At 37.4% G+C, this 12,999-nt stretch overlaps 1 protein-coding gene across 1 annotated transcript in view; it reads right to left on the reverse strand.

Annotated features, from left to right (window-relative positions):
• The window catches only part of LOC120313605 (zona pellucida-binding protein 1-like), a 62,889-nt gene that overhangs the window by 45,172 nt on the left and 4,718 nt on the right, over window positions 1–12,999 (reverse strand). The window contains exon 2 of the mRNA XM_039355686.1: window positions 11,351–11,494. Within this exon, the coding sequence (XP_039211620.1) occupies window positions 11,351–11,494 (144 nt within the window). The remainder of the gene's footprint in view (window positions 1–11,350; window positions 11,495–12,999) is intronic.

Below are 12,999 nucleotides of genomic sequence, written 5' to 3' on the forward strand. Positions count from 1 at the left end.
TGGCACAAGTGTTTACTTACATGCAAATCTATGGGAGAACACTGCCTACCAATGTAGAAAAGATCTGGGTAGTTACACTAGCTTTGGAAGATGGAGCAGCTGACTGGATGGTGACCTTGTACAACTGCAATGCACCTGTGATGACCTGGGGCACAGCACAGAGGCAATGTAGTCAGCTGGCAATTCAAACCGTCCTTTAATTGCTCCAAATTTTCCCCAAATGCTCCCACGTTTCTGGCAAGCCTCCAAACAAAGGAAGTCACACACACACCTCTGGCTGCAAATAGTTTAACATATAGTCTGATTTAGGAGAGAAATTTATTCAAGATCATGGAGATAAGAGAGAATGACACATACATCATAAACCTAACAAATCTGTGTGAATACATGCTTGCCTGAACAGTTTCAGAAGGGAAGTCAAAATACAGTCTGAGATCTATAAACATCCAAGTAACATTGTTAGCCAGTCCAAGGATCAGAGTTTCCGGGTTTCCAAGCAGAAGTCACAGAACAAGAGATCAGCAACAACACACACTAAACTCCAAGGAATCAGCATTTGTTCCTGACAAATGCCTCTCCCCACAGAATCTCCTTAAAACTCATTCTCCAGGTGTGCCTTGTGGAGAGGGGTGGGATGCTCTCCTCCCGAGTAGTTAAGCCTGCCTGTGTTGTTCCCTCCTTCTCTCCACTCTCCATACTCTAGGATCAGGTGGGGTTGGCCCTTGCTCATCACCTGAACTCTGTCTCTTCTGTTCCACTCCTGAAGGGCCCTGGCCTCCTCTGCCTGCTCTTCCCCACATTCCTCTGAAGCCACAGGCACCTCTCCCTCAACCTCCATAGGGTCTCATTCCTGCTCATTTTCCTCTGCAGATTCAGGCTCCGACGGAAGCATGACAGCATCCGAATTGAGAAATTTCAACTGCTTTATGGCTGTGCTCCAAAGACATTTCGAAGACTGGCTGCCAGATAAGAAAACCTGGGAGCGCATAAAGACAATGAAGCAAGTAAGAAGACTGGTGGCTGAGTATACTGAAGAGAATTGGCCAGCCATCTTCACTGGTCAGAAGACATCTTGGTAAGCTGTTTCCAGGATGGGCTCAATGAAGAGTTGTATAATGCCTGCGTAGCTCATGGAGTCTGGGGACAGCTGTTTGATTGGTGCCTGCTAGCTGAGGAAGTATAGATCAATCTACGCAAGCACCTATACTGCCCAGTGAGACCAAGCTCCAGACCGCAGTCTGAGAAGCGAGAGGAGATTGCTCGAGTTTTGCCTGCTCCGCCTTGCACTACTACCTGCTTCAAATGTGGTAAAGAAGGACATTGAGCCATGGATTGTCGCAGCAAGACATCTACCAAGAAAGGGGATCATCTACCAGCTGGAAGACCTCCAAGAGCTTCACTGCACCCCAGGGAGACTGCGATGAGATCCAAAGAAGTTGTAGAACTCCCCAGTGGCCACGACTGAGAGGGTCGAGCTCTGACTCCACATTATGATGACCCAGAAGGGTCAGAAAATGACTACAAAAATGACCCATTGGTGAGTGGGCCAACTGACCCCATAACACTGCCCTTAGAACTTTCCATACCCAGCATTGGGAGGACAGTAAAATTAGCTGCCTTGCTGGACTTGGGGTGCACCCGATGCATGATCAGCCCAGAATTAGTGGAGGAAATGGAGATACCCCTTGGGAGGCCAAAAACTCCAATTACCTTTTGCCAATTAGACAGCTCAGTTGTAGCAGGGTGCCTGCCAATTTTGCCACCAGACCTTTATATATTGATCTGGGAGACCACACAGAGACTTTAGCATTTATTGTGGCCCAAGGAATGGAGTGGGCATTAGTTTTGTACTGGCTTGGCTAAAGAAGGGGAGCTCCATGATCAAGTGGAGGGAAAGACAGCTAAAATTCCACGGGGGAAGTCCTGCCCATTTCTAAAGAAAATGGCAGGAGTTATGGATTACATTGTGATTTTGCCTCCACCTCAATAAGTCAGACTTGCAAAGCCTCCCAATGGAATACGAGATTTGGCTGAGGCATTCAACGAATAGAGAGCAGATGAACTCTCCCCCTCACTGGCCCACAGACTGTGCTATTGAAATCATTCTAGGGTGAAACTGTCAAAGCCAAAAATGTACTCTATGGCTCCCAGGGATAACTGGGAAAGTTTATCAAAAAGAATTTAGAGCAGGGTTTTATAGAGCCAGCTAGATCCCAGGTAGCAGCCCCTGTATTATTCAGAGAAAAAAAAGATGGCTCTCTTTGTCTGTGCATAGATTATAGAAGTCTGAACTCTGTATGTGGAAAACATGTATCCACTACATGTTTAATGAAAAACATGTTAATGCACTTGTCTAAAGGGAATTTTTTTTCCAAGCTAGATTTGAGAGAAGATTATTACCACATATGGATAAAGAAAGGGGATGAATGGAAAACTGCCTTCAGCTGCCCGTTGGGTTGCTTCCAATTTAAAGTTCTCTCTTTTGGACTACAAAGGGCCCCTGCAGTATTCATGCAGTTGATCAACGAAGTTCTGCATGAGCACGTGTATAAAGGGGATTTGGTTTATCTGGTGATATCCTTATTTACACAGAAACCAAAGATGAACACATTATTAAGCTAGTCAGAGCGGTACTAAGAAACTGCACTCTTCCAAACTGTATGCCAAACTGTCAAAGTGTGAATTCCACAATCGTATTGATTACTTGGGCTATCATATGTCCAACGAGGAGGTAGAGATGGACCCAGAGAAAGTGAAAGCTCTAGGCTCCCCTACAAACCAGGAAACAACTCCGAGGTTTCTTAGGATTTGCGAACATTTACAGACAATTCATCCTGTCTTTTGCACAGACTACCCTCCCAATCACAAACTTATTAAAAACTAAAAGGGGGGATAAGCCAAAGCCCAGAACCATTAAAATGGACAGGAGAATGTCAAGCAGCTTTTGAGAAACTTAAGAGACTTTTTTCTGTGGAGTTGGTTTTGAAACATCCAGACCCAGAACAGCCATTTATAATTTAAGCTGATGCCAGCAATGTGGCTGTAGAAGCAGTTTTACTGCAGAGAAATAAAGAAGGACAGTTGCAATCTTGTGTTTATACCTCTAGGAAGTTATCAGAGACTGAGCAGAGGTGGGCAGCTTGGGAGAAGGACGCCTATGCTATTCGATGGGCTCTCCTCACTTGGAGGCATTTCCTTGAAGGGAATAAAATACTGTTTCAACTGTGGAATGATTATAAGAATCTTGAAGCGATGAAAACTCCCAGGAAACTCTCGCCCAAACAGGCAAGGTGGTCCCAACATTTTTATCATTTTGATTTCACTATCCATTACCTCCCTGGGGGGAAGATTCTTTTGGCTGACGCATTGTCTAGACTGCCTCAATATAACAGGAAGAAAGCAGAAGCAACTAAATCATTTTTACATCCTTGTCAATTAGCAGCCCCTGTAACCACCAGAGCCCAGTCGAGACCTGTGGCTCCTATTGGAAAAAAATTGTTGCAGGAGTTTAAAACTGTTAGAAACCAATGAGTGGTTTTGAAACCATAATAACCTGTTTGTGTTAAAAGATGGTTTACCCTGGATTGGAGAAAAACTTTATGTCCCAGCAGCCTTAAGGAAGTAATGCAAGCAGGGCATGACTCGAAAACTGCTGGACATTTTGGATTTGTAAAAACCTCACATCTCATTAAGAGGCAATTTTGGTTGTCTGTATTGAAAAAGGACATAGAAAGCTATGTAGCTAGCTGCCCCACATGCGCAGTGCTAAACAGCAGCAAGGGAAAACTCCAGGACTGCTTCAACTGGTAGCAAATCTGTCAGCACTCTGGAGAGAGATCTCTGGATTTTATTGTGGAACTGCCTGAAAGTGCTAGAAACACTGTAATTTGGATCATAACAGATTTATTCTCTAGACAAATTCATTTCATTCCATGCTCTAAGATCCAAATTGCTAAGACTCTAGTGCAAAATGTATATCAATTTCACGGGGCCCTACAATGCATAATTTCAGACAGAAGGGTTCAATTCACCTCTAAGTTCTGGAAAGCTTTTCTAGACTTTTTTTTTAAATTTTTATTTTAGACCAACAAAACAAAACAAAACACAGCAAAACATTACACACATACACACATAATATATCCTTTTTTGTTAACAGCAATTTGTAACAGTACTCTTCTATTATTTACTTTTCCCCCCTCATTCTTCTTTGAAATATTTGTCCTTATTGCCCCATTGCTTCATATTTACATTTTCCTTCCTTCATATTCTACTACTTACTAGGAATAATTCATATTATTATTCTTATACATTATTATACACATATTGCCTCTACCAACACCTCATTTTAAATTTTCAACATTATTTACTGTAGTAACTCTCGTATTTTTTATAGGACTCGACCGGGATTCCATCAAGGCCTGGTAATCATACAAATATTCTCATAGTCCAAATCCACTAGCTTCTTATATACCTTATTTTTTAAAAAAAGATTCACGTTAATTATTATTTAGTGCATATACTGTTTTTGCTCTTAATACTATTTCCAACATTAAAATTCACCCCTTTTCATCCAAATATATTTATTTTATTTTATTTTTTCTTTGACATATATAATAATTCCTCTTTTCTTGTTTTATGCTAATATTGTGTATAATATTTCTAAATTTTACTTTCTTTAGTAATTTTCTATAATCCTATTTTATATAAACTTCCTAAAGATACATCACATCTACATCCAATTTCCTTAAATTGTTAAACGTTTAAACTCTTTTTCTTGATATATTTAATCCATTAATGTTTACAGATAAGAGCTTAATTATGTCTCCCATTTTTTACTTGATCTATTTTTTTATTTTTATTTTTTTATGCTTCTTGTCTCTATAAGTCTTCCTTTTGCTTCTCTTTCTAACCTTTCTCTTTCTTGTAACTTTTGTATTTCTCGCTCTCAATCAACTTCCTCTAATAAATCATCATCATAACTTTTACTCTCCGACTCTTCCCTACTTTCTTGTTCTTCTCCTGGTGAAAAGTAACTCTCATAAAAGTCCTGTGCTTTCTCAAGTGTATCTATCTTGTATTTTTTTTCCTGCCAAGTTAAAAGTATGCCTTCAGGTATTAACCAACGAAACATGACTTTATATTTAATTAATTGAGTCTCTGATTTCGTATACTATGTGGTATTTGTTTTAATACAATTATTTCTTTATCCTTATATGTTATTGGTTCGTCTCTTGTTTTTTTATATATTTCATCCCTTATTGATCTTCTAGTAAACCTTATATCGACCTCTCTCGCCAATCTATGCCTTCGTGCATAATTTGTATATATTCTATATATTTTGTCTATGTATCTTCTTACTTCCAATTTTTCTTTGCCTAAAATCTCCACCAACATCTCTGCCATCTTTTCTCCCAAATATTCTTCCTTTTCCTCTACAATATTTTGAAATCTTAGAAAGAATGAAGCTTTGTTCATTTCCAGAAAAGCAATAGATTCAGTCAACTCCCTATTTGCCTGCTCAGATTTCTGTGTAATCCATTCTATTTTACTATCAACAAGCTCCAATTTTGTTTCAACTTTTTGAATTCTTTGTTCATTTTCCATCATTGTTTGTTGTATGTTACCTATCTTATCATTCATATTTTTAATTTCATCTCTCATTTTTCCAATATCATTCTTAATTTCTTTGTGATATATTTTCATTTCTTCATGATTATTTGCTATTGCCTCTTGGGTCATCATCATTGTTTCTTGAATTGTTTGTAGTGTTATCTGCAAACTCTGTGGGTTCATTGCCAATTCTACTTTTTCTTTTTCTTTCCCCAACATGATTCTTTGGCCTGAAGGAGAGGCCATTGTAGTTGTGGGATTTGTAACTGGTTTTTTTTGCTAACTTTAGTTGTAGTTACACTACTTGTCATTTTTATTACTTGAATAATATTTCTCCATTTTTGCATAAAGAATATATATAATACTTCTAACTATAAATCAATATATATGACTATAATATCATTATATAACACTTCACCCAAGTGCCTATCAAAGAAGCTGTAATGTCAATGTAACTGTTGAAATTAGGTTTGTCGATGTCCATGTGTGTTTTTCTAGTGTTCCAGTGAAATCGAAAATTTAATTTGCAGGTAGTGCCTTTCATTTCGAAGACCTCTCAACATGGCCGAGAAGATGAAGTATCGCCAATATTCGACGGAATACCTAAAATTGGGATTCATTCCATCTCCTTCCAATGTACAGCTTCTGTTTTGTCTCCTTTGTGAGAAAACATTTTCAAATGAAGCGATGAAGCCTTCCTGACTGAAAGACCATTTGGTAAGAATTCATTCAGATAAAGCCAACAAACCGGCATCATTTTTCCAGTTCTTAAAGGCCAAGTTTGAGGATTGCAGTACTGTTGGGAAGTTATTTGGAAAATCATCACTCAATGCCGACAAGGGGCTCATTTGTTCCTATGAAGTATCTTTATTGATAGCAAAATGTGGCAAACCTCACATTATTGGAAAAATGCTAATTTTACCAGCAGTGAAACAGATTGTTGCCACCATGCTGAGGCCCAGCACAAGCACTATTACGCAATCGATTCCTTTGAGCAATGATACTGTATCAAAAAGAATTGATGAAATGGCTGCTGATGTGGAAGAAAGGCTTATTGACAACTTGAAAAATACAGAATTTGTGATGCAGATTGACGAGTCAACGATTCGTGAAAATGAAGCCTTGTTATTGGCTTATGTCCATTTCATCAACGGAAATGAAGTGATCGGGGAAGAACTGTTATTTGTTCAAAATTTAGCTATCGACACAAAAGGTTCTTTGATATTTAAAAAGGTTTAAGAGTTTTTTAATGAGAAAAACATCCCTTTGACAAACGTCGTGGCATGTGCAACTGACGGAGCTGCATCCATGGTTGGATGATATTGCGGATTTCAAGCTCATCTAAAATCAGTTGTACCTGGAGTTATGACTGTCCATTGCGTCGTTCATAGACAGCATGTTGTCTCAAAAAATTTGAGTGGCTGTTTGCATGAGTCTCTATGTTACATCATTAATACTGTGAATAAAATTAAGTCAAATGCCTTGAACAACCGACTTTTTCACAAGCTTTGTGAGGAAAATGACGCGGAGTTTGAACATCTCCTTTTGCACACCGAAGTAAGGTGGCTTTCAAAAGGAAAGTGTTTGCGGTGATTCCATGAACTTTTTGATACAGTTGTTGAATTTCTTGAATCCACTGACCCAAGTCTAAGCAGTTCTCTTAAACTTCAACGTCTGGATGTAGCTTATCTCGCTGACATTTTTGACAAGCTGAATGAAGTGAATGTAAACCTGCAAGGAGATAAAATCAATTTTCTTAAGGCCAAGGGAGTAATCTCCTCATTAATTCCAAATTGGACCTCCTTGCAAGCAATATGAGTCGCCAGGAGCTGTATCAGTTCCCAAGCCTTGGTAATGAATGTGAACTCCAAGGAGAAGATTTGGACGTTTTTTGCTGCCACTTGAAGCAACTAAAAGAATATATGGAAACCAGATTCTATGATCTGATAAATCTGGAAGTGCCCACTTGGGTGCTAAATCCTTTCACAGCAGACTTTGCACAACTTTATTCCAAACTGCAAAAGCCACTGACAGATTTGAAATACGACTGTGAAGTCCAGTCACATTTTCAGAGTTAAGGCTATGAACTCTGGGTGAAAATGAGGAACACTTACCCAATATTGTGGGAGGAAGTTAAGTTACTTAGTGGAGAGAGGCTCCAGCGCTGTCCAACAGATCCTTTCTAAGTCAAGGAACATTTGAAGATCTCTGAGTGCAATGATTTAAGAATGCGATTAACAAAAATGGTTCCAGACATCAAGAAATTGACATCAGCTCACCAAGCACAAGGCAGACATTGATGTTCTTTTTTTTTGCTTTTTGTGTACATACATTTTTCATTAATAATTGTCTCAGCTTTTATTGCTGTATTTGCTTCGTTTTTGAATTTTTGTTGTGCTCTGTAAAACATTTTGTGTGTCTCTTTGTATTGTACTTTTTTAGTGTGCATTCCAGTTCGATATTATATTTTCTTTGTGTCTTTTAAATCCTTTTTACAGTGTGTGTGACTATATATACTTTCCTCGAATCTTAATTTAGTTTCAGAGTTTACATCTTGAAATTCTTAGTTCCAGCATTGCGGTTTGTTCTTATGCCCCTTTTATATTTCTTTTTGCATCTTAAATTTCACTTATAACTCAATTATTAAATGTTACTGTTTTTCTTTTTGGGTATTTCACTTTCTTGCAATTGAATTTTGTTTTCAGTGGTCATTACATTTAAGTGTTTTGAATAAATAAGATAATAATGAAATACATGTATCACAAAGTTTGGGAATAAAGTGACGGGTGGCACCAAAATTTTTCACACAGTTGAGATATGGGAAAAAGACTGGAAATAAATTATTTGCATCAATATGTCCTGATGATAATTGTAAAGAAAACAAAAAAAGTGTTTGCATAAATTGAAGAATTATTTCCTATGTTGTGATTGAGAGGTTATGTTGGGGGAGGGGGTGATGACAACTTCCTCATTGGCTCAAGGGGGCGATTCATTCTAAAAGGTTAAGAACCACTGTGCTAATGTACCACAGGTGGTATGCAAACCACCAGTTGAAAAGCCAGAAAACTGGCAAAAACTTTGGGAAACAAATTCTAAAATAACAAAGAGGTGGCTTACAAGGAAAACTTATATAAAATGTTTTACAAATGGCACTTAACACCTGTGAGGTTAGCAAAAATGTTTAAAAATATGTCCAGCAATTGTTGGAATGTAGACAAAAACCAGGCATATATTATCATCTTTGGTGGATGTGTCCTAAGGTTAAAAGATTTTGGTCAAGAATACATATATATAGTTAGAGAAAATGACGAAAAAACACATAGATTTTAAGCCAGAATTATTTCTGTTAGGTATAATTGCAGGAAATTGTGAGAAAGAATGTGTATATTTAATGTTACATGTATTCATGGCAGCAAGAATTGTATTTGCTCAATTAGAAAGATGAAGAATTACCAACAGAAGAAGAGATAATCAGGAAAATTTTGAACTGTGCAGAAATGGACAGACTTACATTGAAAATGAAGGAGAAAGAAAATTCAGAATACTTTAGAATATGGGATACATTTTATCAATGGCTAGAAAAATGAAGTAGAGAGAAAGGAGTTTAACATGTATTGGTAAGCTAAACATTGGAAACCAAACAACATGTTGCTGATAAAATATTAAGGATTTGTGATTATAAAAAATTAATAAAATATGGTTATTAAAAAAATTAAAATAAGCAAGAAAATGGTAAGAGAACACCTATCCAATCTTGATGAATATAAATCACTGGGACCTGACAGATTATATCCCAGAGTTCTGAGATGTTATCTCAGAACCATTGTACCATATCTTTCAAAACTCCTGGAGCACCGGGGAAGTACCTGATGATTGGAAAAGGGCTTATGTGGTTCCCATCTTCAAGAAAGGGAAAAAAATAGACCCAGGAAACTACAGACCAATCAGTTTAATATCAATACCTGGGAAGATGCTAGAAAAGATAATCAAAGAACAGATCTGCAAACAACTAGAAGCAAACAAAGTTATAACCAGTAGCCAGCATGGGTTTGTAAAAAACAAATCATGCCAAACCAATCTTATTTAATTGTTTGATAAAGTAACCAAATTAGTAGACCAGCGAAACGCTGTGGACATAGTATATTTAGACTTCAGTAAGGCATTTGACAAAGTAGACCACAACCTGCTGTTTAGTAAGCTAGAAAAAGGTGGGATAGACAAAAACACCATCAGATGGATCTGTAGCTGGCTGACAAACCATACACAGCGAATAGTCCTCATGGTACTACATTCACATGGAGAGAAGTAAGCAGTGGAGTACCACAAGGCTCTGTCTTAGGCCTGGTACTTTTTAATATCTTCATTAATGACTTAGATGAGGGAAAAGAAGGGGAACTCATCAAATTTGCTGATGACACAAAACTGGCAGGAATAGCCAACACTCCAGAAGACAAGCTCAGGATCCAAAAAGATGTTGACAAACTTGAACAATGGGTCCTATCCAACAAAATGAGTTTTAATGTGGAGAAAAGCAAAGCTTTACATTTAGGCAGGAAAAAGCAAAAGTTTAAGTATAGATTAAGCGAGACCTGGCTCAAAAACAGCAACTGTGAGAGGGACCTTGGAGTCCTAGTGGACGATCACTTGACTATGAGCCAGTAGTATGTAGCAGCAGCCAAAAAAGCTAATACAATCCTGGGTTGTATAAACAGAGGCATAGAATCAAGATCACATGAAATATTAGTACTGCTTTATAAAATCTAGTAAGACCACACCTGGAATACTGCAACCAATTTTGGTCACCATACTACAAAAAGGATGTTGAGTATTTGGGAAAAGTTCTAAGAGGAGCAACTAAAATGATCAAAGCCCTGGAGACTAAAACATATGAAAAATGGCTGCAGGATTTGGGTTTGGCTAGTCTAAAGAAAAGAAGAAATAGGGGCAACATGATAGCAGTATTCCAGTATTTGAGGGGCTGCCACATAGAAGAAGGCATGAAACTATTCTCCAAAGCACCAGTGGGCAAGACAAGAAATAATGGTTGGAAACTGATCAAAGAGAGAAGCAACTTGCAATTAAGGAGAAACTTCCTAACTCTCTAGTAGCTCTAATTGACTCCAAAGAGGTATCTTGCCACTCACTTTCAGCTAGTATTCTTCAGATGCTACTAGATAATCTATTGGGTTTTATGGGCAGATAGTTATTATTTAACAGAAGCATTTAAAACTCTTGTCTATGGAGATTTTCAGTCATCCAGGTCATAGTGTCCCAAAGATGCTTTTTCACGAGGGAACTGGACTTTCTTGTTTTTCTTTGAAGATGTTTCGCTTCTCATCAGAGCTGAAGAAGCTTCTTAGATGAGAAGCAAAACATCTCCAAAGAAAAACAAGAAAGTCCAGTTGCCTTGTGAAAAAGCATCTTTGGGATTTAAAACTCTTGCAAGTAGAATGAAAGGGCTTCCTAGTTTTTGACAGTCTGGTCCTTCATGAATTGGTTTACCTTTTCAGCTGATGAACATCACAACTTCTGATTCATAAATTTTAATTATTGTGTAAAGAAGCATTGTTCATAAATCTCCCTATATTTAGTTATAATAGACCTAAGCTCTAACATTATAAATGTAATTTATAAATAAATGTAATTTATTACTTTATACTGTTTTACTTGCATCTGAGTATCTGTATAGTTTATAAGTTAATATCACAGTTAGAAAAGAAGATTACTAATCTTTACTTACCATAGACCATAAAATGGATTTCTGTAGTCAGCTGTTCATTATTGTACATATAATTTGCTTTGCAAGTATAACTCCCAGCATCACTGCCTTTAATTTTATAAATCTCCAAGCTACCATCACTATTTAAAACTAATCTTTGAGATTCTATAAATAAAAATAATTCAAATATAAAAATGTGACATTAAATTATCACAGACAATAATTAATCTTAAATTCTAGACATCTGTTATTTAGCAATAGGACAGGATTTTTTACCCTGACCATCTATTTTCATACAGGCCTTGATAAACCACACAGTAATGTATAAACAAGCAAAAAAGAAAATGTACAAAACTACATAAGAAAAGTATGAGTAGTATGTAGTCCTAGGTCACTGTGATCCGAGTCACCAAATGTTCAAGTTATTCCCTAAACAGAATGGTAGAAAATTGTGACCCTAATTGTTGGTATAATTTCTGTCATTTTGAGGCAGGAAGTACCCAATATAAACCCCAAATATAGAGATAATCCCATTTGAGAAGCCCACTGCAATATATGTTCTAAAAAAGAGATAATATTATTTTAAACAAACACAGGACTACAAATTCCACCTAGAGAAACATAGAAAATTCTAATCTCAACCATTTGCTGCTACTCAGTGTGGCCTTGACCTCTTCAAAGTATGTACTTCATGCTCGCTTTTGTGGTTATTGATTCAATTCTACCATTCTTCTGAGTTAGCAATCAATATATATTTATCATAACTGCAGTCCTATGTTTTCTTAGCAAATAACATGGTGTTGGAGAAGCAAATGTATTCTTTCTCTTAAGACAGAAAGAAAAAAGGATTTCAGTAATTACTGATCAGTGAAACTAATATTAATACCTGGAAAGATGTTAGAGTAGATAATAACACAGGCTGTAAGTATATTGAAAATAATGCTGCAGTTGCTTAAGAGTTCTGTCATACCAGTCCTTTCAAAAGATGAGTCATGTGACTTGTCTCAACCTTTAATGAGATTTGACCTGGGAATACTATAGATATAATTTGTCTCAATTTGCCACAGAGCCTTGACAAAATTTCACATGGGTGTAAAGTACAAATACCTAGATGGTGCTTAAACTTTCTAGTAGTAAAATATATAAGGAAACTGTATATCTAAACAAGCTGTGGGTTTTTCATCTATGGGTGATTTTTAAGAAAATCATGGGCAGTTTTCTCCTTAGGATCCTATGGACCAGAGCTTGAGAATCATGTATCCAAATCCTGTAGACTGAATATTCAGTGATATTCAGAATCCTTATTCATTGTCTTAGGAGTTTTAACAGAGCTAACCTAAGCCAAGAGCTGTCAAGATACACTCAGCATATCAGTTGTCTCACTAGAGGCGAGAATATGTTAGACCAGGGCTTTTCAACCAGTGGTATGCGTACCACCTGTGGTACATTAGCCTGTAGCAGGTGATACGCAGCCCTGCCCAGGCAAGGACTTATTGTGAGAGAGTCCTCTGGAGCTACAAAGTGGCTGGGGCGAAGCAAAGGCCCCAGACTCACTTCCGGCTCACCCGGAAGAGAAAGGAGGAGGAAGGAAGTGGAGATAGGAGAGGCTATAAAAGGAAGCAGTTTGGGTGGGAGATGGAGAGAGAAAAAAAGCAGCAGCCTTGGGAGGA

Source organism: Crotalus tigris, unplaced genomic scaffold, assembly GCF_016545835.1.
Source record: "Crotalus tigris isolate CLP2741 ecotype Arizona unplaced genomic scaffold, ASM1654583v1 scf7180000018730.549990, whole genome shotgun sequence".
Lineage (NCBI taxonomy): Eukaryota > Metazoa > Chordata > Lepidosauria > Squamata > Viperidae > Crotalus > Crotalus tigris.